General features: G+C 46.5%; 1 protein-coding gene across 3 annotated transcripts in view; it reads left to right on the forward strand.

The window, feature by feature from the left end:
- The window catches only part of ATP2A3 (ATPase sarcoplasmic/endoplasmic reticulum Ca2+ transporting 3), an 86,605-nt gene that overhangs the window by 17,082 nt on the left and 43,432 nt on the right, over positions 1–26,091 (forward strand). For 2 of the 3 annotated variants that reach the window (XM_028707608.2, XM_028707609.2), the window contains exons 2-5: positions 20,664–20,681; positions 21,520–21,602; positions 24,301–24,405; positions 25,338–25,476. In XM_028707608.2, coding sequence (XP_028563441.2) covers positions 20,664–20,681; positions 21,520–21,602; positions 24,301–24,405; positions 25,338–25,476 — 345 coding nt within the window. Of the gene's footprint in view, positions 1–20,663; positions 20,682–21,519; positions 21,603–22,464; positions 22,484–24,300; positions 24,406–25,337; positions 25,477–26,091 lie in introns of those variants that run through there. The other variant, XM_028707610.2, reaches the window with a different exon arrangement.

Raw genomic sequence — 26,091 nt, forward strand, 5'->3', positions numbered from 1 at the left:
TGTGTTTTAAGGACCTTTTAAGGGTGCTTTAATTCTGTATAGATAGTGGCTGTTTTATTGCTCTGTTCCTGGGACCAGCTGGTGAAGGGCGGCTTAAAGATACCGTAGACAAATGTGCTGATATCTGAATGGTGCAGCAAGGCTGTTTCAAGTGGAGATGAAAATTTGGGCTTTTGTTTTAGGTGGTCCCCAAATAAAGCCATGCCTGTTAAGAAGAGAAGAAGAGCACTTAACTGCTTTTCCAAGAAGAGCACTTAAGTGCTTTTCCTGGTTGGGTTCCCCCTGCTCATACCTTTGTAAACCAAGAAAACTTTAATAATTTTTTTTTAAAAAAAACACACAAAAACCCACATGGGACACTTTTTTTCTTTCTTTCTGCTCATCAATATGTTAACATTGCATGGAGCAAAAAAAGTAAACTAAGGCCAAAAGTTCTGTGGGATGCTTTTTTGTTTTGTTTTGTTATGAAAATGGTTGAAATTTGGAGGCTATACTACCAGGGGGGTGGGTTAGTTTCGTTTGTGCTTTTTTACATGTCGCCATGAAATCCCAATTTCTATGGTCGCTGCCGGAGAAAATAGATGGGTCTGTGTACGCTGAGATTCTCTGGAAATCAGGGGAGGGGGCGGTTCCAGTTCCTAAGAGTCTTATGTTTCTTGCACAGCTTCCTCCAAGCAGCTCAGAATAGCTTGCCTGTGCCTTCCCCTTCTCATCCTCACCACAACAGCCCCAAGAGGTAGGCTTGGTGGACAGTGACTGCGTAGTAAGCTTTGCGGCCGGTTGTGGGTTTGGAACCCAGGTCCCTTTGGCTCAAGTCGCCAAACTTTTTGGACTCAAATTCTGAGAGAGGGGGTGCAAAATAGCAATAACACGAAATCAGAGTGACAGCCACCCCTGGATAACCTTAGGCTTAGCATGGGAAGTTAGCCATGCCCTGTTGGTCCCGTTTGGGGAGGTGCAGAAACATTTACTGCTACTAAGACAGAGGTCAAAGGTTTGACCCCAAAGGTTTCAGAAAGGGCTGTAGCTTTTGCATGCTGAAAGTCTAGCTCCAATCTCCAAGAGCATCTCTGCTAGTTAGGGTTGGAGAGACCCATGTACCAGACCCATATTTCCAGAACCATGAGGACTGGAGTCTTGGTTTATTTTTAAGGGAAGGGCTGTAGCTCAGTGGTAGAGCATCTACTTTGCATTCCAGAAGTCTCAGGTCTAACTTCCAATGGCATCTCCAGGTAGGCTCCTTCCTGAAACCCTTTAGTGTACTGTAGACAATACTGAGATAGGTGGACCAGTGGGCTGATTCAGTATTTGATTCCTATTCCTATGTTCCTAACCCCAATAGTGCCTGCTGAATGAGTCCACAGCGTCACAAGAAGATTCCAGCATTGCGGGGGGTTGGATGAGATGACCCTCGTGGTCCTTTCCCACTCTATAGTTCTGTGATTCACTGAGGGGGTGGTGGGGACGGATGCAAATTCCAAGGGCCGTCTGGCAGTTCCCTCCCTGCAAGAAGTGAGGTTACAGGGAACCAGGCAGAGGGCCTTCTTGGTGGTGGCGCCCGCCCTATGGAACGCCCTCCCATCAGATGTCAAGGAAATAAACAACTATCTGACTTTTAGAAGACATCTGAAAGCAGCCCTGTTTAGGGAACTTTTTAGTGTTTTATGGTGTTTTTGATATGTTGGGAGCCGCCCAGACGGGCGGGGTATAAGTAATAAATATTATTTATTTATTTATTTATTATATTAGTGGACATGTTACTCAGCTGGGTGAGCCAATGTTCTGAAGACCATATGGGTCGTACAATTTCAGCTTCTTCCCTTTTCTGTCTGGCGCTGACCTTTGTTCAGAAATGTAAATTATGTTCTTCAGAAAAGAGCAATGAGGAAATGGGCTGGAGGCTATGGCTGGAAATATTTTTTGGTGTGCCAGGTGTGGACATCTTTGGGCGGGACGGACATCTCTTTGACACATGCTTGTGTCGGATAACTGCGCCTGCCGAACAGTATGTCTTCAGGAACTGTGCTTTGCAAACGTCAAAACGGCACGTTGCCTGAGGGGCAGGAGTGATGATTGAACCAGATAGCAGGGGAGTGTGGGTCAGGGCGGCTGCACCCATGACAAATTGTGTGGAAGAGTGGATTTTCGCCGGTGCTACCTGGGTGTTACGCAGACCTTGGAGAGACAAACCTCCCTCTTCGCCACAGCTTTAAAAGCTCTCAAAGTGACTTGATTTGGATCTGATTCATGAGAACTAGACCCATCACAAAATCATTACTTTGATTGAATTTATACGCCCATTTTTCGCCAGTGGGCTCCCACATATCGCAAAACAGAACCAAAGGATTGTACAGCATAAAAAAAGTACAAAATCATTTGGTTCTATCCAACTATGTCCTCCGCATAGTATACTCATTGAAATTAATGGAGCTCAGATAGACATAGCTGTTAATTTCATTGGGTTTCTCCTCTCCTGAGGAGAATGCAACTGAATTAAAATACAGCATTCACATCTGCACACTGTGTGTGTGTGTGTGTGTGTGATTCAGGATCGAAAGTGACGTTCAGTGATTGGATAGTTTTAGAAAGTTGCTACAGTTCCGTTGTTCTGGAGCTCTATATAAGCAGGTTGACTGAGCTCTTCAGTTCAGTTCTGTTGTAGCCTCTGAATAAAGAAGAGCTGTTTGAAGAATCGCTGTGTCGTCTGATATGTTCACCCACAACTTAACATTGACTACCGTACGTCAAAGAGCAGGAAAAGGCCACAGTCACACTATACTGCCACAACAAGATGGCTACCCCATGGAACTTGTCATATGCACACAAATGATCATCTTGTCGCAAAAGCTAAAATCTACCACATATTTTAGATAGCTGTTTTTGTTTGCTTTCGACACCGCCTAAGATACTATAGTCAAATTTTGCATGATGGGTCCTGGGATCAAGGAGCAACTTTTCGTTTGTTTGGATGCAACTAGACGCCATTTTGAATCAAGACGGCGGACTGAACCTTTGAAAACGGCACAATTTCCCCCCCTTAGGCTTCCCAAATAATGTCAGGTTATGAGACTGCTGGTCTGAATATATTTACTGTATGCCCGTAAACTGTAGCATCACCGTATTAAATAGCAACAAATAACTTTTTAAAACAAATAATTAAAGGAAGCTTCAGGCACCATCAGCAATTAAGCAAACCTATTTTGCTCATGTTGATGCTCAGACAAAGAGACATCTGCAGCTGCTAATTAAACTGTTTATAAGTAATAAAGAATAGTTAATTATCACATTGAGAATTGGCAGTATGGTCCTTTTGGAAATGTTTTGTTTACAAATTATTATTATCATTGATTTATTAATTGCCTTCTAAACCACCGTCTCAAAGAGATTTACACAGAAGGTGCTAGGTATTTCTAGCGAAGGCAGACACCTTCTATAATGGAACACTTTTCTGGATTTAATTTTTTAAAAGTTTGAAAAGCTGTTAATCATACAAGGTTTCAAAAGGAGAACGTGGAGCAAAATTATTGTAGCTACTTCCTTGGCAGTGAAAATTCAGATCCTCTGTTTGCCCACTATCACAAAAGTGATTGCAGTTTAGATATGGTATTTTCTTCTACCTCCCCTTTGTAATAGCAGCTGTTCAGTGTTCAGATCTGACCAATTTGAATTCAAAGGGAACTTTTCTATTAAGGATTCAAAGGGAACTTTTCTATTAAGGTCAAAGACGACTCATAGCCAACCATTTTTTTTAGTTTTGTATGGAGTGCAGTGAGTGGGCAGGTCAGGGAATACTTGGAGAACACAGCTGTCAGGAAGTCAGACAAGAACTTTATTGTCTCTGTCTTCCGCAAGGACAGACACAACAAACGCCCGACTCCACCCACATACAGTAAGTCCAGTGCCATCTAGTGATGAAATGCTATTAATGACACTATCCACTGAAAGCATCACTGGCTCAACGAAAATTAAATTTCTAATTTTTGCCTGAACAATGGAACAATGTGTGAAATAGGTCCGGAGGAACACCATATTGGTTAACTACCTCCTCCAGATGTGAAAACTTGGGAAAATACAGGTCTATCCCTCTTTTGCTGCTGGATGCAAATGTCTTGGAATCTGTTGTCAGTCATGTGCATAGTCCTCAGCCAATGGCTAAATAGCCTAGTCTGTATTCTCTAATGTTTTGTGACTAAACCTGTCTCTGGTCTCCAAACCACTGTAGGCATATCATTACTCCAGATGTACCCACTCGTTCGCTTTGATTGGCAGATTTGGCACTCTTACAGGTGCCATATTAATAATACCTGTTCCACATTTGGAAGAGCTCAAACTTTTAATGTGGCATCACCTGCACTTTGGATGCAAGTTATAATCTGTTTTAATTTCTGGTTTCAACTTTTTGAAATTGTCGTCGTTAATTCTTCCTGTTGATAATTTCATTGTTTATTTTATTGTTCAACAACTTTGGCTGCCCCCACCAACAAAAATCCTCGCTACGCCCATGATCCTCTTTGAGATTTACGGTCGAGCGGTGTATACATTTTATGAAATAAATAATGAATAAAGGAAATTTTCTAAAGGGAAAACATCAGTCCGTTGTTCAGAATCTTACGAACCTCTTAAAAAGGAAAGGAACCTATAGAAACAAATAAATAGGAAAAGAAAGAGGAAACAAAACACTTTAACATAAATGTTTTTATTTGTGCATTTAGATCTGTAGACGATTCAAAGAAAGAAAATAGTATGTATTATTTTAAAAAGTTTTTAATGAAAGGTAAAGGTAAAGGTACCCCTGCCCGTACGGGCCAGTCTTGACAGACTCTAGGGTTGTGCGCCCATCTCACTCAAGAGGCCGGGGGCCAGCGCTGTCCGGAGACACTTCCGGGTGACGTGGCCAGTGTGACAAGCTGCATCTGGCGAGCCAGCGCAGCACACGGAAACGCCGTTTACCTTCCCGCCAGTAAGCGGTCCCTATTTATCTACTTGCACCCGGGGGTGCTTTCGAACTGCTAGGTTGGCAGGCACTGGGACCGAGCAATGGGAGCGCACCCCGCCGCAGGGATTCGAACCGTCGACCTTTCGACCGGCAAGCCCTAGGCACTGAGGCTTTTACCCACAGCGCCACCTGCGTCCCGGCGGCGGCTTTTAATGAAAAGGAGGGACAAAAAATATAAATTAGACACTCAGATCAATTGCAAATTAGTGTCTAAATGTTTTGTATTAGATTTAAGTTGTTGTTATTGACACAGTTGAGTGGCGCTGCCTGAGCAGCTTGCCTGGGAACACAGTTCTGCCTATTATCTCAAGAGCTTGCAAGCCTGACGTGGCTGGGTGGGACTCCACCCCTCCCCTTCTCTCTTGAAGAGAAATGAGGTGTGACTCTTGCCTCTGCAAGTATTCTGCCCTGGAGGCCTCTTGCATCTTCCTTTGTGGCTTGACAGCCTTTTAGCACCTGCGGGGCAAGAAAAACCTAAACAAAGCTGATCTTGGTATCTCTCTTTCTCCAATGTGTGTGTTGGTGGTGTGGCATCCAGTCAGATGGGCTGGGTACACATAATAAAATTATTATTATTATTATTATTATTATTATTATTATTATTATTATTATTAATTTATTTATTATTAAAATCAGACAATTTGATTCCGTACAATTGCATCTTCCAATCAAATGGAGCTTCCCTGTTCAGCAGCAGTCTACCTCCCGAATGCCTCTTCCTGCAGGGCAACAGCAGGAAAAACATTGCCACCTTTGTGTCCAGATAGTGGGCTTCCTGGAAGCCTCTCTCTTTGGCCTCAGGGCTAAGAAGCCAGATCCTGAGAAAGATGGAATATAGATATAATAATAAATAATATGCCCCTCCCCTGCCTTAAAAAAAAAGTCAGAAAGGTTTCTGTCTTGTGCTGTCAGCATCCATGACACAAGAGCCGTTAGGCTGCTTTTGGTCTGGTTAGGGTTTGGTTTTTTTCTTTTCTTTTTTACCTCTCCACCCATTCTTTCCTTCCTGGAAAAGAAAATATAGACCACTGAGATAGCAAGTGCCTGATTGTACTGATTGGGTTTTGCATGGGTAGCGAGAGTTACGTTTTTATGCAAAACCGTACTCCTGAGGTACCACACTCTCAGGAAGAAGTTGGCATACCAACAAGGCGGGGGGCGGGGCTTTTTTACTGCCTTGTTCAGAGGGGTCCTGCCCCCCACCTTCCCACCACGTTTTGTTTGCAAGGGTTTTTGCAAACCACGTAAAAAAGGAAGAAAGCTTGCAGCAGTCGGGACTCCTTAACTTAGCGAAAAGCAAGGCGGAAGCGACGTGACAAGAGTTTTTGAGCTGGTTTTGAGCTATTTTTCATGAAAATCGCCCAGATCTGTACTAGTGACATGGGCTGCCATAAGTCTGGATTTTCCTGGACATTTCAGCGATTTCCGCCCAGACTCTGCTTAATGGGGCTGAATACGGGCTGTGTCTGGAAAATTCCAGACCTATGGCAATCCTAGTACCTCATCCATCTGCCTGGGTTGCCCCAGCCACTCTGGGCAGTTTCCAACATATATAAAAACATAATAAAACATGAGACATCAAAAGGTTTTTCTCTACGGGACTGCTGTCAGATGTCTTCTAAAAGTCAGGTAGTTGTTTATTTCCTTGACATCTGATGGGAGGGCGTTCCACAGGGTGGGTGCCACTGCCGAGAAGGCCATCTGCCTGGTTCCCTGTAACTTCACTACCCGCAGTGAGGGAGCTGCCAGAAGGCCTTCGGAGCTCAGTGTCTGGGCTGAGAGATGGAGGTGGAGACGCTCCTTCAGGTATACAGGGCCAAAGGCGTTTAGGACTTTAAAGGGCAGCACCAACACTTTGAATTGTGTTTGGAAACATACCGGGAGCCAATATAGGTCTTTCAGGACCGGTGTTATATGGGCTGGCAGCCACTCCCAGTCACCAGTCTAGCTGCCGCATTCTGGATTAGTTGTGGTTTCTGAGTCACCTTCAAAGGTAGCCCCACATAGAGCACATTGCAGTAGTCCAAGTGGGAGATAACCAGAACATGTACCACTCTGGCGAGACAGTCGGCAGGCAGGGAGGGTTTCATCCTGCGTACCAGATGGAGCTGGTAGACAGCTGCCCTGGACACAGGATTAACCTGTGCCTCCGTGGACGGCTATGAGTCCAAAATGACTCCCAGACTGCACACAGTTGCTCCATTCAGGACCAGGGAATCCCCTACACCTGCCTACCCCCTGTCCCCTCAGAAACAGTACTTCTGTCTTTTCGGGATTCAACCTCAAGACAGATTCGTGGAGGATGCAGCTATAAGTGATTACAGTGGTACTTCGGGTTACATACGCTTCAGGTTACAGACGCTTCAGATTACAGACTCCGCTAACCCAGAAATAGTATCTCGGGTTAAGAACTTTGCTTCAGGATGAGGACAGAAATTGTGCTGCGGCACGGTGGCAACAGGAGGCCCCATTAGCTAAAGTGGTGCTTCAGGTTAAGAACAGTTTCAGGTTAAGAACGGACCTCCGGAACGAATTAAGTACTTAACCTGAGGTACCACTGTACTGGCATTGATGGGTATATACTGCATTTGCCGTGATGCTTCTGAATGCCAGTTGCTGGAAGCCAGAGGAGGGGAGAGGGCTCTTGTGTTCGAATCCTGCTTGGGGGTTTCCCAGAAGAGGCATCTGGTTGGCCACTGTGGGAACAGGATGCTGAGCTAGGTGGTCCATTGGCCTCATCCAGCAGCCTCCTCCCTGGAACAGCTGCTCTTGCTGCTTCTTGGGCTCTGGCTCAGCTCCTGCGCTTAACACCGACTTTGCAACTTTTACAAGGGCTCTGCAGGTTGTCGAGAGGCGACAAAAGCGAGGCTGTTCTGTTTCTCTCTCCCCCCCCCCCCCAGCTGCCGCCGCCTTTCTCCACTGGCTCACCACATTTTCCTTATTTTAGTCCCGCTGTTGACCTTGGGAGGTGACAAAATGGAAAATGATTACGGGGAGCTGGAAAAAAAACAACAACCAAAAAGAGTGGGAAACAAGCCTCTCTGTCGGCTTTTGCTTGTCAATTTGTAAGCGGTTTTTATCAGAGCGCAAGGCTCCTTCCTGTTCCCATAATACAGTGCAAAGATGCAATTTTTCTGTGCCCTCCCCCCCCCCTCCACACAACCCAATTGTGTTTGCAGGAAGACACACATTTTGATAACACCTAGAAATGTCTCCGCTGCCTGGCTTGCTTGCATGCACGAACCAGGATCTCTGTAGACCTTCTGTGCTTCAGGGAGGGACATGAAGTACTTTGGATGCTGTTGGTTTGCAACTCCCACCAAGCCCAGCCAGCATGACCAGTGGTTAGAGGTGATGGGAGTTTTAACCCAGCAGCATGTGAAAGGGGGCCCCGGGTTTTCTTTAGTCCTGCTGCATTTCCTATAGGACATTAACAACAACAAAAAAACCACAATTGGGATTAGAGAAAACTCATGGAAGGCTATTTGGGTCTAATGGCTGAGATAAAGCCTCCCTGTGCAGGGGCAGTGTACCTGTGAATGCCAGTTGCTAATGGGAGAATAATGGGGAAGGGCTCTTTATGACACTTGGAAACTCTTAGCACTCCCTAGGTAATCCAGCTGTCCCCCAGGGGTACGGTATCGCCCACTTTGGGAACCATTTGTCTAGGCCCTAGACTCTAGGGGGTTGGGGGGAATGACAGGGGGTTGGTGAGCTGAATGAACAGGGGCCAGCCCCGTGTGTGTGTGTGTGTGTGTGTGTGTGTCTTATGCACACACACAAAAGTGCCCTTCATGCAAGCAGATTCCAGGGCAGTGTACAAGAATGAAAATACAGTGGTACCTCGGGTTACATACGCTTCAGGTTACATACGCTTCAGGTTACAGACTCCGCTAACCCAGAAATAGTGCTTCAGGTTAAGAACTTTGCTTCAGGATGAGAACAGAAATCGTGCTCCGGCGGTGCGGCAGCAGCAGGAGGCCCCATTAGCTAAAGTGGTGCTTCAGGTTAAGAACAGTTTCAGGTTACCTCCGGAACAAATTAAGTACTTAACCTGAGGTACCACTGTAGAAAGCAATAAAATAAGAGAGTTCCTTTGTACACAGCACTAAAACCCAGGGCCAAAATAATTATAGTATAGAGCAGTTAAGGGAGTAGGAGGCCATAAATCCATTCCGGGGGTGGAGACAGGCGTTGAGCTATACTGGTTGTGGATGATGGGAGTTGTAGTCCAAAACGTAAGAAGGGTATTGACAAGCTGAAAGGTGAGGAGACAGGATGGACCAAGATAATTAAAAAAGGCCTGGAAACCAAGCCTTAGGAGGAATGCCTGAGGGAACTGAGGATGTTCATGTTCAGCCCTAGAGGAGAGAAGACTGAGAGATGATATGAGAGCCGCCTTCAAGTATCTGAAGGGCTTTCACATGGAAGATGGAGCAAGCTTGTTTTCTGCTGCTCCAGAGTGTAGCTCCCGAATCAATTGATTCAATGGCAAGAATGGGGATCCAGACTCAGCATTAGGAATTACTTCCTTACGTCAGAGCTGTTTGACAGCGGAACGTATGACCTTGCAAGGTGGTGGACTCTCCTACATTGGGGTGGGTGGGTTCAAATAGAGGTTAGGTGGGTCATCTATCGAGGATTCTTTAGCTGTGATTCCTGCAATTGTGGGAGTTGGACTAGCTGTCTTAAATATTGCATGAGGAAGTATTTGGGCAGAATATCTGCATTTAGATATGTATGGAATTACATATTATGAGAGGATTAACGGGGGGAAATGCTGGTTAGTGTAGAAATGGAAGAGAATGATGGGCTGAAACATGCCAATATGCCATGGGTCATAAAAAAGACAGATTTGCCCATTCCTGGACTAAGCCGATCTTGCTTGTAAACTGCTGACTTGCATGCAATTGTGTGTGTGTGTGTGTCAAATCTTTTTACACTTATTTCCCTTACTGGAAACTTCATAGCTGTCCCAGAGCTCAGTCGCACTCCACTAAGGAGCTCAGGAGTTTTAGTTTTCCTGGTATCCCTTTGCAAAAAACAAGCTGCTTGAGAACGGAGTCTTAAGAGAGATCTTATCACGATCAGCACAGGTGGGGGCAAGGGGGCAGGGAGGTAGGAGCAAGTCATAACTTTATCAGCTTCGGCGGAAACCTTCCCGGGACAACCCTTGTTTTACTTTTCCTTGCCAGGCTTTAAACAAAAGTCCAGTTTGTGTGTGGACTTATTGTGTGTGTGTGTCTGTGGTGTTGTGGAGGGCGGAGGTGGAAAATACCTCTTAAGGGAAACCTCTGTTTGAAAAGCGCCAGGCCTGATATCGCGGGAAATGCTGCTGCTGTGGTTTCCTGTGAGTAACTTTTGGGAGGGTTCGCTGCAGTTTCCCCAACCGTAAGATTTTGCTGCTGGCTTAACGTTGCAACATTTGTTAGCCTGCCTTCTGGGTCCTTTTAGCTAGCACCCCTGAGCCTGCAAAGCAGGGGCGACAGATAATGTGTCCCCTTTTTGGCCCCTGCTCCCGAGCTCCCACCAGTTTGGGCCGTGGTGGCAAAAACAAAAGAGGGGGTGCAGAATAAATAAGAACATAGAGCCACACAGGAAGTGTGCTGTACTGAGAAAATAAGCAAAAAACGCTCAGCTCCTGCTTGAATTTACAGTGGTACCTCGGGTTAAGTACTTAATTCGTTCCAGAAGTCCGTACTTAACCTGAAACTGTTCTTAACCTGAAGCACCACTTTAGCTAATGGGGCCTCCTGCTGCTGCCGTGCTGCCGGAGCACGATTTCTGTTCTCATCCTGAAGCAAAGTTCTTAACCTGAAGCACTATTTCTGGGTTAGCGGAGTCTGTAACCTGAAGCGTATGTAACCTGAAGCGTATGTAACCCGAGGTACCACTGTACTTAGGCCGTGGTCGCACCATACACACGAGAATTGCTGCGAGACTACTGTATTACATTGGGTTGGCTTCCTTTGTTTGCCCCCAAAACCGTTGGGTCTCTTTCAAAATTCAAATACGTTCCCCCCCCTTTTTTTTCTTTTTAATGCACCTTGGGGATTTCTCTGGAAACTCACTCTGCTCTGTTTTGCTTTGGCAACCGTTGGACAAAACCACCTCCGTTTTAGACTTCTCTGTGAATCTGTCACAGGGGGGTCAGAATGCGACCTTCTAATGTGCACCTTTGGGGACCTCTTGCAAGTGTGAGGAGAGCGAGATGCATTGGAAACTGGGGGGGGGGGGCAGACAGCTCCTCGGTTGTTCTGTTTGAATCCTGCCTTTGCGGAAAAGGGAAAAGAGAAAGAGACCTGAAGCTGGCTGCCGTTTTTTAGCACCGGCGGCGGCAGAAATCTCCTGGGCCGATCTTGGCCTTTTTGTCTGTTGTGACATGGGCTGAGGGGAAATGGTATTTTGCTTTGCTTTCCCTCTTGGAATTGGATTGGGCCAGCCCGGCTGCAAAAGGGGTTCCCTGGATTTGTGGCAGAAAGGGATATCCCAGCCCTGTTTAGGCGTGGTGCCGTTTATTCGGCTAGGAAGCTGAGAGAGTTCACGCAGGGCTAGCTGTTGTCTCTTGTTCATGGGTGGAGCCTGCAAAATTGCAAATGCAACAGAAAAAGAGGAGGGCGGGTAAGCAAAAAAAAAAAAAAAGGTAAACACTGTGCAGCTGGGTGTGAGCTGGCAAATAAGGTCCAGGATTTCCTGAAAGCTGTAGCACGTCAGGAGCTGGTGGTTTAGAAGTCTTTGAGCTTCTTCACATTCTACGAAAGGCCAAAGGCCCATCTCCTCCATCAGCCTTTTTCTCGGCTGCCGAGTTTTTATTTTTCTCCCCCGCCTACCCTCCAAAACAGATGCCTTTGCTGAATTTCCTCCAGATATTCTTGCATCCTTTTTGTTCTTGTGGCAGTCGTCGTTCCCGCACCCCCACAATGCCCTGGAAAGCCGCTAGCCCTGGGGCATTGTGGGAGGCTGCGCAAGCGCCAACCAGGCTGCCAACGCAATTGCTTTGTTGCAGCAAATACATACGGGCATCTCCCAGCTTACGTGGGGGTTATGTTCCTGGGTTAAATCGGGTACAGTGGGGGACACCATCTGAAAAACCTGTATAAACCCTTCTTTCTCAAAACTCCCAACTCTTCACAGGTCGCAAAGGCTCCTGGGATTGCAGTTGCAAAGGCTTCTGGGATCACTAGCCGTTAGTGAGCAGGAAGCGTCTGTGGCAGAGTGCAGTTCAGACTCTGAGGCTGAAGCAGAGGCTGGAGAGGAAGGCGGTCAAAAGCTGGCTGAGGAGGCCAGGAAGTCTCCCCCTTCTGGTGAGACCAGCTCCTCTCCCCCCCCCCCCCGGTCTCTGAGAACATGCAAATAAATGAAAAGAGCAGAACAGAGATTAGTTGATGTGCTGATTAGGCATGGTAATTCTGTGCAGATCCTGTTTTTGCCAACAAAGAGTTAACTACAACTTGCATGGTGTGATTTACTGCAGGCTCCTCCTTACAGAAAAGGGACGCGGGTGGTGGTGTGGTCTATACCACAGAGCCTAGGACTTGCCGATCAGAAGGTCGGCGGTTCGAATCCCCGCGACCGGGTGAGCTCCCGTTGCTCAGTCCCTGCTCCTGCCAACCTAGCAGTTCGAAAGCACGTCAAAGTGCAAGTAGATAAATAGGTACCACTCTGGCGAGAAGGTAAACAGCGCTTCCGTGCGCTGCTCTGGTTTGCTAGAAGCGGCTTAGTCATGCTGGCCACATGACCCGGAAGCTGTATGCCGGCTCCCTCAGCCAATAAAGTGAGATGAGTGCCACAACCCCAGAGTCGTCCGCGACTGGACCTAATGGTCAGGGGTCCCTTTACCTCCTTACAGATGGGGACAAAGCTGGAGTGAGCTGGCTCTGCCTGTCATTGCCTCTGGCGCCACCTACTGTTAACTTCCCTGCCTTCTGCCCTACCAGTTCCAAGGAGCGCCAGCTACAACATCCAGAGGTCCAAAGGTGACCAATCCCTGCTTTGGAACATTGGAGGGCCACCCAAATCAACAGTGTCCTTTTGTGAGGCTCAAACAATGCACAATGAAAACATTCATGGAAAAGTTTGTTTTAATCCACAATAAAAAGATTGATTAAACCTTTAAAAAAGTTGACTTTCCTGCCGTAAAAACAAACAGCGACGAGAGCTTTCAAAGCCCTGCAGAAATAATCTGCTCCAAGTACAAAAAAACACATAAAAATGTAGTTTGAGAAGGCCAGGAGAGAACAGACAGGTTTTCATAAGATGCCAAATGGATCTTAATATAGATGCCAGGTAAGCCTCATTGGGGAGGATCTTCTTGTCGTCAGGGTGGGTGGGAAGCAGTTTCTCTGCCTTTGTCATAATCCAATAAATTGGGGCCATCCCAATGAATTTGACCCTTTCTTTTATCCCTCCAACGTTATCTTCATTGGATGTCCACAAGCTCTAGTGTTGCGCGAGAAGGAGAAAACCTTTCCTCTGTCCACTTTCTCCATGCCCTGTATAGTTCTAGAACCTTCTGTCACGTCACTTCTTTATTCGCCTTTTCTCTAAACCGGAAAGTCCCAAATACTGCAACCGTTCCTCATAGGAAATCGCTCCTCCCTCTTCCACAAGATGTTGATAAAGCCTGAACCCGGGACGGCTTGCGTTCGTTCCTGCAAATATATACATTAAAACAGTCTGTGTATTGTTGCCATTATCACTTTTAATCCATAAGTTCCCTCAAAGGGAACTGGGAGCTGAGAACTGAGGGAGAAGTTCTCAGGCTGACATGTTGTGTTAAGCTGTCAGCTGCGGTTGACACACAACAGTCTCCTTTTGTGACGTGGTTTCTCTCCCATTAATATGTTTGGGCTGGGGTTTAGCTGGTGAAAAGAACAATTCGTTTTTCAGAGACACTCAACCAGGGGCAACCTCCCCAAAATGGTGGCACTTGGGAAGGGCTGTTGTTATTTTCTCTTCCTTGTCCTTGGCAATTTATCCCTGCTAGGATTTGATTTGCGGCGTGTAGGGAGAGATCTGTGAATGGGCGGGAGGAGGCAGTCGGCTTGTGTCTTGCTTGCCTGGAAGAAGAAAGAGAGCAAGTGGTGGTGGTGTAGTGGTTAGAGCGTCGGACTTTGATTCGGTGGACCAGGGTTCGAATCCCTGTTCAGCCACGAAGCTCACTAGACGATCTTGGGCCAGTCACTCCCTCTCAGCCAAACCTACCTCACAGGGTTGTTGTGAGGAGGAGAACTATGTATGCCACCTTGAGCTCCTTGGGTAGAAGTGCAATAAATAAATGTGTCTGAGTCAGTATGCGCCTACTGCGCAAAAGCAAAAGTTGCTTTCCTAGCCCCTCCTACTTTTGCCTCTGGCGCCTCCCACCAATGTATGTGGCTCCCTGAATGTTGTCTAGAAGGAAAAACATCCCTTGGGCTGAAACAGCTTTCCTGGTACCCCTTCTCTATGCATATTTCTGCTCTGTGTCAGTTTCTTAAGTCTGATCAATTTTTGCATTAAGAATGCTGTTTCTAGTAACAAATTCCACATTGAAATTTGCATTTTAGGCATCGTATTTTATTTTAGCGTATGCATTGCTGAATCTTTTACCTTAAAAGAAGCATTCTAATGCATTACAGTGGTACCTCAGGTTAAGTACTTAATTCGTTCCGGAGGTCCGTTCTTAACCTGAAACTGTTCTTAACCTGAAGCACCACTTTAGCTAATGGGGCCTCCTGCTGTTGCCAGAGCACGGTTTCTGTTCTCATCCTGAAGCAAAGTTCTTAACCCGAGGTAATATTTCTGGGTTAGCGGAGTCTGTAACCTGAAGCGTGTGTAACCTGAAGCGTATGTAACCCGAGGTACCACTGTAGGGTACTTTTTCCTTTGCAACATTTGGGGAAGCGCAAAATCTGAAGGCCAAGCACATTAGTTTTTGAGGTGAGGAGACACGTCGGCCTCCATCAGAATCGGCAGAAAGTCGATTAGTTCACCAAAAGCAGCAAAAACCTGCTGCTACAAAGCGTATGGCAATGGGTGTTAACTTGTTGGTCTTCCTTCGAAGGAAGTGCAATGAAGCACTCCTTATCTACACCTCACCCCCATGCACCGCTTTCCATCAGAGATGGTCCCTAGGCCCGTATTGACCACGCCACGATATGCTTATTTCTTTCATTAAAGAAAGAACTTAACAAGCCTCAAGCTTCTAATCTCTATGACTGCAAAGATTGGCCAGGAGAAATCTGCACCACAGAGCAGGTGGGGGAAAGAAAGGTTCAGGAGAATTTCCTGTGTCCAAGGTGTTTTGCATTTATGTTTTCCCCCTCCTTATGGCTAACAGGAGGGACGTGGGTGGCACTGTGGGTTAAACCACAGAGCCTAGGACTTGCCAATCAGAAGGTCGGCAGTTCAAATCCCGTTGCTCGGTCCCTGCTCCTGCCCACCAAGCAGTTTGAAAGCACATCAAAGTGCAAGTAGATAAATAGGTACTGCTCCGGCGGGAAGGTAAACGGCGTTTCTGTGCTCTGGTTCTCCAGAAGCGGCTTAGTCATGCTGGCCACATGACCCGGAAGCTGTACGCCGGCTCCCTCGGCCAATAAAGTGACTGGACCTAATGTTCAGGGGTCCCTTTACCTTTATGGCTAACAGGAGCAGAATGACTCCTCCAAGATGCAAATGTATATCCTACTCTGATTTAGGCACGTTGCAGCGGTGCAGTTGGGCAGGCTATCTTTGCAGGTACGAAATGCAAATATCCCTGCCCATGTTTATCCTCTCCATCACCTGCCTGTCACACATTTGCTTGTGAGGGATGCCGGGATGAGGTCTTCCCATTGCAAAAGGACGTTTGTTTGACTTGGCGGAGGCTGAAATGTCAGCGCTAGTCAAACACCAGCTGCAGTTGGAGTTCCAGTTGCCTAAGTGACTCCCAGACCCAATTAATCTTAGAGAAACTTAACCTGTGTGTGCCTGCAGCCGATTTCCCCCACGTTCCTTCCATGTTAAAGTAGCCTTTCCCAAATGGCAAGACTGAGAAAGGCAAAATTTGTATTTGTATTTAGAAAAGAATTATTACTGTAACATTTTTAGTCCGACAAAGGACCCGTGTGTTGGTGGTCGTGTATCGATTGGACAAATGGTTGTTGGCTGTTCTCAATCTGAAATATTTCCAGCCATTGGGGAAAAAATTATGTCTCTGATTTCAATCGGGTTAGCAGATATTTCAATTCGTCAACATGCAAACGTTTTGCAGCAAGGGGAGTCATGCAGGGCTGTTGCTGCAAATGAAAATACTCTGCCTCTGCGGTTGGAGGCAGCACTTCTTCTGAATTCCAGATGCTGGAACTGCAGTGGGAGTGAGGGCTCTTGTGTTCAAATCCTGCTTCCGGGTTTCCCACAGACATCTGGCTGGCCGCTGTTGAGAAGAAGATAGCCCATTGGCAGTTGGTAGAGCACGCGACCCTTAATTTCAGATACACAGTTTGGGTTTGAGCCCCCACGTTGGGCTAAATCAGGCATCCCCAACCTTCGGCCCTCCAGATGTTTTGGACTACAATTCCCATCATCCCTGACCACTGGTCCTGTTAGCTAGGGATCATGGGAGTTGTAGGCCAAAATATCTGGAGGGCCACAGGTTGGGGATGCCTGGGCTAAATGATTCCTCTGTTGCAGGGGGTTCAACTAGTTGACCATCAGGGTTCCTTCTAACCCTACAATTGGCCTGATCCAGCAGCCTTTTTGTATCTAATAATAATAATAATAATAATAATAATAATAATAATAATAATAATAATAATTTATTTATACCCCATCCATCTGGCTGGGTTTCCCCAGCCTCTCTGGGTGGCTCCCGGCAGAATATTAAAAACACGATCAAACATTAAAAACTTCCCTAAACAGGGCTGCATTCAGATGTCTTCTAAAAGTCAGATAGTTGTTTATTTCCTTGACATCTGATGGGAGGGCGTTCCACAGGGTGGGCACCACCACTGAGAAGGCCCTCTGCCTGGTTCCCTGTAACCTTACTTCTCGCAGTGAGGGAACTGCCAGAAGGCCCCCGGAGCTGGTCCTCAGTGTCCAGGCAGACACTCCTTCAGGTATACTGGGCTGAGCCTGTTTAGGGCTTTAAAGGTCAGCACCAACACTTTGAATTGTGCTCGGTAACGCACTGGGAGCCAACATAGGTCTTTCAGGACCAGTGTTAAATGGTCTCAGCGGCCACTCCCAGTCACCAGTATAGCTGCCACATTCTGGATGAGTTGTAGTTTCCAGGTCACCTTCAAAGGTAGCCCCACATAGAGTGCATTGCAGTAGTCCAAGTGAGAGATGACCAGAGCATGCACCACTCTGGTGAAACAGTCTGTGGGCAGGGAGGGTTTCATCCTGCGTACCAGATGGAGCTGGTAGACAGCTGCCCTGGACACAGAATTGACCTGCACCTCCATGGACAGCTGTGATCCAAAATGACGTCCTTATGTTTTTCCCAAGCCACCCCAACGTTGTGCCTACCTCCATTTCTTTTTGCCAAAACCAGAGGGCAAGTACATTTTGTTTAGGGACAAACATGTGGGCCACATCTGGCCCAGGGGTGAGCATCCACTGTAATTAGACAGCCAGCCTTTGCTTGGAAACAGCAAATATTTGCCTCCGCTGGCGCTGTGAATGTCTTCTGTGTTGCTCTCCTGGCTCATTGTTGCTCCGTTCTTCCACCGAAAGTGAAATTGCAAATTGTCTCTGATGACACTCTCGCTCTCTCTTCTTCCGCAGGCTTTCCTCTTTTCAGAAAGAGGTTCGGTGTTGTCTGCAGCAGTGAGTCATTCGGGAGCTTGCTATGAATTGTGAACTCATTCACTGAATGCTAATCATGTAAAAAAAGAGTAAAAAATGAGCAGCTTGGTGGATGCCAGGAATTGGCTCCCCTCCCCCAATATGATTCAGCTGTTTGCATTAAAATTTTGCTGCATAGTTTGAAGAGGATGGGCAGGGACAGGCGCATTTGTTCATTTCTACTCCAACTCATTTTGGCAAATTTTTAACCTATAATTTCATGCTGCTTTGTTACTGCATCAGTCTGAGATACTGTGTGTGTGTGGGGGGGGGACAGATATTGATACAAATGTGCATTTTCTTGCTGAATCATAGAATTGTTGGAAGGGACCCTGAGGGTCATCTAGTCCAACCCTCTACAATTCGAGTCCTACCCTCCAGAGCAGGAGAAAACAAGCTTGCTCCATCTTCCATCTTAAAGCCCTTTAGATATTTGGCTATCGTATCAAAATGCGTGCTTTTGAGTCATTTAAGCTACCAAAGACTGTGATGCGCCATTTGGAGAAGCTCTGAATCAAGCGAATAGCCAAAAATTCCACTCTGAACATTCATTTTGAGAGGTGTGGCTAATCAGGGGCCCTGGGAGCGTCATGAGAATCCAGCTTCCACCAACCCCAGCTACCTTGACCAATCTTCAGGGATGCTGGGAGTTGTAATCTGGCGGCATCTGGAGACCACAGATTAGCCAACCCTGTTGCATGTTGTTGTTGTTTAGTCGTTTAGTCGTGTCCGACTCTTCGTGACCCCATGGACCAGAGCGCGTCAGGCACTCCTGTCTTCCACTGCCTCCCGCAGTTTGGTCAAACTCATGCTGGTAGCTTCGAGAACACTGTCCAACCATCTCATCCTCTGTTGTCCCCTTCTCCTTGTGCCCTCAATCTTTCCCAACATCAGGGTCTTTTCCAGGGAGTCTTCTCTTCTCATGAGGTGGCCAAAGTACTGGAGCCTCAGCTTCACAATCTGTCCTTCCAGTGAGCACTCAGGGCTGATTTCCTTAAGAATGGATAGGTTTGATCTTCTTGCAGTCCATGGGACTCTCAAGAGTCTCCTCCAGCACCATAATTCAAAAGCATCCATTCTTCGGCGATCAGCCTTCTTTATGGTCCAGCTCTCACTTCCATACACCACTACTGGGAAAACCATAGCTTTAACTATACGGACCTTTGTTGGCAAGGTGGAATGTGCAAATACCAAGTTCCAGGGTACGGAACAGTGTGCAGTACTGGTCACCTCCCCTCAAAAATTATATTATAAACTCAGGAAAAGGTTCAGAAAATGGCAACTAAAAACTATCAAGTGGGTGGAAAAATTCTCCAGTGCAAAAAGGTTGCCCTTTTGGGGACTTTTTAGTTTAGAAAAAAATGGTTTTCTTCCTCTCATAACACTAGGGCTTTTAGACCTCCAATGAAATTGAATGGTGGAAGATTCAGGACAGATAAAAGAAAGCATACCCTCCAACATTTCACCGATGAAAATAGGGATGTGTTGTTTTTGTTGGCTTGTGTTGTTGTTGCTGTTGTTGTTATACCCTGCCCATTTGACCGGGTTGCCTCAGCCGCTCTGGGTGGCTTCCAATATATATAAAAACACAATTAAACATTTAAAAAACCTCCCCTATACAGGGCTGCCTTCACATGTCTTCTAAGGGTTGTATAGTTACCAGTCTTCTTAGCTCGGGAGTTACATAACTCCATACCCTCCAACATTTCTCTAATAAAAATATGGATGTCCTAAGGGAAAGTGGGGCATTCTGGGATCAAATCAGAAACCGGGATGGCTTCTGTAAATCCGGGACTGTCCCTGGAAAACAGGGGCACATGGAGAGTCTGAGAAAGTCATTCATGCAGTTCATAGTTCAACTATGGAACGCCCTCCCTCAGGAGGCAGCGGCGGTCAGCATCTTGGATGACTTTTAAGGAGACAGAAGCAGTGATGAACACAAGAGCGGAGAGTTGCTCCTGCTTTCGGGTCCCTGCAGGCATCTGGCTAGCTACTGTGAGAACAGGATGGGCCCTGGGCCTGATCCTGCAAGCTCTTCTTACATTCATATGGTCCTACCTTACAAAGTGGTTGTGGGGAGAGAGAATGTATGTGAGGTGCTTTGAATGTTCTGAAGCACCATATAGCACTGCTAAATGCATAAGTGGGAGTCACGACGGTGGTTGCTGTGGAAACAGGCCACCCCGTGAGGCTCCCTTTGGAAAACATTGGGGAGGGGGAGGATTATCTTTGGGGGAATTGGGAAGTGTTCAATGGGGGAAAGAGGAATGAGAAGCGATGAAGTGGCATGTGGGGTGTTTTTTGGGGGCAGGGGAGGAACAGGCACCCACCCGCTTTTCAAGAGCACCCAGACTTGCACAGCATTGAAATGGCAAAGATTCAGCCAGTGTTGATTTTATTCAGAGCTTTGCACATGTCTCGATGCAGTTCAGCAACTCCTTTTCATATTGTACATATAGTGCGCAACACCTGGAGATTTTGAAACTGTTGAGTGCTTTAGAAATGCTTCAAAATATATAATCTCCAGACACGGACGCAACATTTTTGAAGACATAAGTGCACAGGCCAACACCAGGCCATCCACTTCTCATATGTGTCCTAGCGCATGGTTTCCCAAACTTGCGTCTTCAGCTGTTTTTGGACTACAACTCCCATCATCCCTAGCTAGCAGGACAAGGGATGATGGGAATTGTAGTCCAAGAACAGCTGGAAACTCAAATATGGGAAACAGTGAGTATGTGAAGATATCATCTAACAATGAGAGATTTGGATTGTGTGTTTGGTTTTTTTGCAAATCAATGACTGCCCTTTTTCTTTCCCCACTCTTTCCCATCCGTGGCTGCTCTCCACTGGAAACCTGCAGAACTCCCTGCTGAAGAAGGTATGTAGACTTCCTGTTATCCAGCTTGGTCATGAAGAGCTGCTTTGTTATACGTGGGGTGGGTTGGCGGAGGAAGGAGATGCCCAGAGGAGAAGGAAGGGGAGCTTGGTGATTCTTGAGCTGTGATTCCTACATTGCGGGGGGTAGGACTAAATGAGGCATCTATTCCATGCTCAGACAGCTCATTCCAATGTGGCACCCTTGAGATGTTGTTGTCTCTCATCATCCCTGACTATTGGCCATTCCAAAATGCACTGTGTGGGAGCAGTAAAATGTCCCCAGAAACCATCTATGTAAGCACCCACCGCATATAGAAATCTAGCGTGTCAAGGGGGAGGATTCTAGCCTGGCAGTCAAAATTTCTGTGTGCCAGAGATTTTGTCTTTCTTCTCCTCCACCAACACTCTGGTGGTACGACACAAGAATAGTGTGGCCACTTTATCTGTTGTTCATGTAGACGAGCCTTAAGTCAGGTGAGTTCAGTGGTATATTCTTCAGTCCCAGGTGGGTGCATTGGCACAGGACTAGAGCCTTAAAGCACAATGTTAGACTTGCCTGCTCAGAAGTAAATCTCAGGCTGGTGGATATGACATTACAGCCTTAGGGTTGTATCCAAATGCTAGCCCTGCTCAGGGTAGACCCATTGAAATGAGTGGGCCTAAGTTAGCTACATCCATTAATTTCAGCAAGTCTACTCTGGAGTAAATCGGATGCAACCCACATACATTATTGGGGTGGAGAGATGGGTTTGTGGGGCAAAGTCACTCAGTGGTTAGAATTTTGCATTGTTGAAGGACTAAAGATAATTCTGGCTTTTGTTGTTCATTGTTCTTCCTAGGAAAATCACTCCTGGAGCTGATATCAGAGCAGTTTGAAGACCTCCTAGTTCGGATCCTCCTCTTGGCTGCCTTCGTTTCCTTCGTAAGTACAGTGGTACCTCGGGTTAAGTACTTAATTCATTCTGGAGGCCTGTTCTTAACCTGAAACTGTTCTTAACCTGAAGCACCACTTCAGCTAATGGGGCTTCCTGCTGCCTCCGCCGCCGCCGGAGCACAATTTCTGTTCTCATCCTGAAGCAAAGTTCTTAACCTGAAGCACTATTTCTGGGTTAGCGGAGTCTGTAACCTGAAGCATATGTAAGCTGAAGCATATGTAACCTGAGGTACCACTGTATGCTGCCAGATAATCCTTCTTCCTGATGTTAAGTCAGTGAGTCTCTGAGCCCAAGACTACATTCTGGGGCCACTTTGACTGCTCGTTCCTCAGGGCTTCTTTTCCCTCTACAAATTTTGTTTTATGTATTCGTGCCAATCTTGGGATCCTCTTGAACGTGCGGGTGTGCCTCCTCCTTGATCCCCAGCGCCCCCATTTTGTTGGCGCTGGCCCGCTGAGATTGCTATGAAGGGGAGCATCATAAACCAATTTTAAGAGAAGCTGCTGTACAGGCGACTCCCCACCAACGCACACTCAACTTGTGTGCAACCGCATATACGCACAGCGCCAGGAAACATATAAATAGATTTAAACTGCAAAAGGGCACAAGAAAGGGCAAAAACGGCCCCAAAAGAGCAGGAAAACTAAAGAAAATGGCGCGAAAAGAGCAGGGAAATGGTTACCAATCCCAAGAGTCTTTGCAAGTAAAATCGCATGAACCTTTGAGGGCTATGGAGAGTTGGAGTTTGAGAAAGGTTTGGAGGGAATGATTGTGGGGGCATTTGCCACCATTCATACCAGTCTGTTTCCAGAGGTTTAGACCGTGTTTCCACTATTTTTGCGCACATGCAAGGGAACGTAACCCCTGCGTAAGTGGGGAGTCGCCTGTATGTGTAAATGTAATAATTATGGACAACATTGTTTATTGATGGCATTCATATCTCACCTTTGGCCTACATGGGTCCTTCCATCCCTCCTCATTTAATCCCCACAACAACCCTCTGAGGTAGGTTAGACAGGAGAGGCAGTGACTGGGCTGAAGGTCACCCAGAGAGCTTCATGTCTGAGTGGGGATTTGAACCTGGGTCTCTCCCAAGTCCTAGTCCAACACTTTAACCACTATACCACACTGCCTCTTACTGATGCTTCCACCACTAGCACTCCAAGGGACCACGAGAAAGTGGGCAGACCATCAGGGACATGTGCAGGGACAAGCAGAGATGTGGCTTGCTTTAAACAACCTCCGAAAACCGAATCTGAAATTTTACAATATCCAGTTTTTCCTTTAACTTCCCCCACCGCCAGTTTGCAGAATTAAAATATTTTGAATAAAAGAGTTATAAGTCCTGGTGGGTTGCCTTCCTCGCTCGCTCTCCCCACCCCACACACACTTTGTTTCCTTATTAACAGCCAATTACTTAATCTGATAAAAATGAAAATACAGAGAGCTGAACAGCACAGTGGGAATTCAATGGCGCTTTCACAAATCGGTCTGCTCTTTCTCCAAGCGTAGCATTAACACGACAGGCCCCTGTTTCTTTGCTTTTCGACTTGGCTTTTCCGCTCGAAGAAAAAAGGGAGAATTACGCTCTGCAGCTGCTCGGGGAATATTTCCCGAGGAAAATTCAGCCAAAGTAGGAGTTTAAAAACACACACACACAAAATGACTAGTAACAGAGAGTTAAGTAGATTTCTGTTTGATGACCGCTGTCTCTCTTTCGATCGAATACAAGGCTGGAAAGGGTTTCTGTGTGGTTTGGGTTCTGTTCTCACTGTACTCCCAGCTGGGAAAAATACACAGAATTTGGTGTGCCAAAAAGCACCCAGCGCTTAAATAAATAACCTACTTTTTAGCCCAGTTTTCAGATTAGCTATTCAAAGCTTAGAGTGCCCAATGGTCAGTGGAAGCCATGGAGTATTTTAGGCATTGCCAAAAAGCTGTGAGCCTGGGCCAATCGCTGCCTCTCGGCCCTAGCCACAGGGTGGTTGTGGGGATTAATTGGGGGGTGGGGGAGAAGAAGAAGAACTCTGTAACCCGCCCCCCCTTGAGCTCCTTGGAGAGAAAAGCTGGGGTATAAATTCAGCAAATAAATAGTGGAGAAATGGCAGATGAAGATGATGGACTTTGGGGAGCTAGCCGACCTGACTGGAAGAGTCCGCGACCAGAAGGAGGAGGAGCACCAGGAGGAATGGAAGAAATTTAAAGACTAGTTAGCTAAATACGCTAAGATATTTAAATCCTAGGCCCATCTAGTACTTGCAAGTAGTTCTATTTAAGTTAATAGAACTACTTGCAAGTACTAGATAGGCCTAGGATTTAAATATGGGATGTTATAGAATAATATGTTTAAAGTTAAAATGAAAAGAAAGATTTTAATTGACTAAGTAAATTTTATGTGAAAATAGTTTTGGAAAACTGCTACAATGATATACATGGAAACTCAGCCAGAGGGATTCGAGGAAGTCCCCTACCAATGTTAACAAAAGTGGAATTATTATGGTTAGAATCTATGTTTGTTTGTTTGTTTGTTTATATTTGTTGATATTTTGTTATAATTCAGAAAATTACTAATTTTTTTGAATGAATGAATGAATGAATAAATAAGATAAATAAGATAAATAAGATAAATATACTCTAACCACTGAGCTGATGGCCCTTCCTTCCTCTTCTCTCTTCCCTCTGCAGATCCTGGCCTGGTTTGAGGAAGGGGAAGAAACAGTGACGGCTTTCGTGGAACCCATCGTCATTATCATGATCCTCCTTGCCAATGCAGTGGTGGGAGTGTGGCAGGTACGGTGGCACCTTGGAGTGTGACTTGGGGGAGGCCACCTTGTTTCCCATCATGCAATGTGGGGTACCTTTCCCAGGCCAGGGGCCGCATTTCCTCACAGGCACAATCTCCGCATGTCCGTGGCAGGTGTGGCTGGAGGCCAAAGTGGGTGGGGCAACCGGCGTGGCACACAGAGCTCAGCCGGTCAAGCATGAGACCCGTAAGCTCAGTGCTGTGGGTTCAAGTTCCGCGAGGGGGAAAATATTCCTGCATTACAGGGGATTAGACCCCCGGGGGTCCCTTCCAGCTCTACGGTTCTATGATTCTGACTCCTGCTGTTGCACAATGTTATTATTACAGTTAATTTGTTTATCGCGTTCTAAACCGCCACCTCAAGGCTGTTTATGCATAAGATAATTAAGAAAGGTTTGAAAAAGCAAAAGCGGATGCCTTTAAAGCAAGACTAAAACCCCAACAAATGGATACTTGTGGTAAAGAATCCTTTATCCAGCTGGGGAAGGCTATTGGAACGAAATGTATTCAGTTGTTTCCAGAAGGTGCAGAGTGGGGGCCTGTCGACAGGAATGCTATTCCACAGAACAGGGGCAGCCACCCTTAAGGCCCTGCTCAGAGTTCCTGCAGAGTGGGGCTCCTGAGATCTATGGACTTTGCAGGAGAAGCTCCCCTGCAGACCACAAAGATCTACTGGGTGTCTGAGAGACGCACCTTTGGGTGGGCTAGACAAATGAACAAATGGAGAGAAGGCCACCAGAACTGGGCTTGCTCCTTGTGGGGCATAGGCACCCAAAGAGAATGAATACCTGAAGCAACTCATTGACGGATCTCAAATTTTCTGAAGGTTCTTATGGAAAGCTGCTAACTATGGGGGAGCGGGAGACTGCCCGTTTCTAGCCCCCTCCTCAATTAATGTGAAAACTGCACGTCTTTGCAGGAGAGGAATGCAGAGAGTGCGATTGAAGCCTTGAAGGAATATGAACCAGAAATGGGGAAGGTGATCAGGGCAGATAGGAACGGAGTTCAACGGATCCGAGCACGCGACATTGTCCCAGGAGATATTGTAGAGGTGGCAGGTATGACCTTCCTTGCTTTGTGTGGGTTTGTTTTTGCCTTGTGCTTCTTACTTTTTCAGGTGATGAACTGCGAAGAATTGTTCCCTAGCCAATCCACAATTCCTTTTTGCATATCTAGAGTTGCAGCTACTTTCTGGACCCCAATTTCCCTCGTTCCTGGTCCTTGGCCATGCTGGCTGCTGGGGCTGCTAGGGTCTCCTGCGCCATCTGCTTTTCCTCCAAGGAGACCCCAGGTTTTAACTCTAGGCAGGGCTGAATCCTGGCAATGCGCTAATAAGGCTTTAGTGAACCTGGAATCCAAGAGAATTCCTGGATTGATTGATTTATTCATTACATATATACAGTATTACACCAGGGGAGCTCAAGGTGGCATGCATAGTTCTCCTCCCATTTTATCGCACAACACCCCTGTGATGTAGGTTAGGCTGAAAGTGAGCGACGGGCCCAAGGGTCACCCAAGTGAGCTCAGTGGGGATTTGAACCCTGGTCTCTCCCAAGTCCAGCACTCTAACCACTACACCACACTGGAATTCATGGCACAGCTAACCAAAACAATCAGGAATCAGAACAGGGGAAGTCTCATTTCACCCCTATTTAATCAGTTATCAGATGCAA

The sequence above is a fragment of the Podarcis muralis genome, chromosome 15 (genome assembly GCF_964188315.1).
Source record: "Podarcis muralis chromosome 15, rPodMur119.hap1.1, whole genome shotgun sequence".
NCBI classification, from domain to species: Eukaryota; Metazoa; Chordata; class Lepidosauria; order Squamata; family Lacertidae; genus Podarcis; species Podarcis muralis.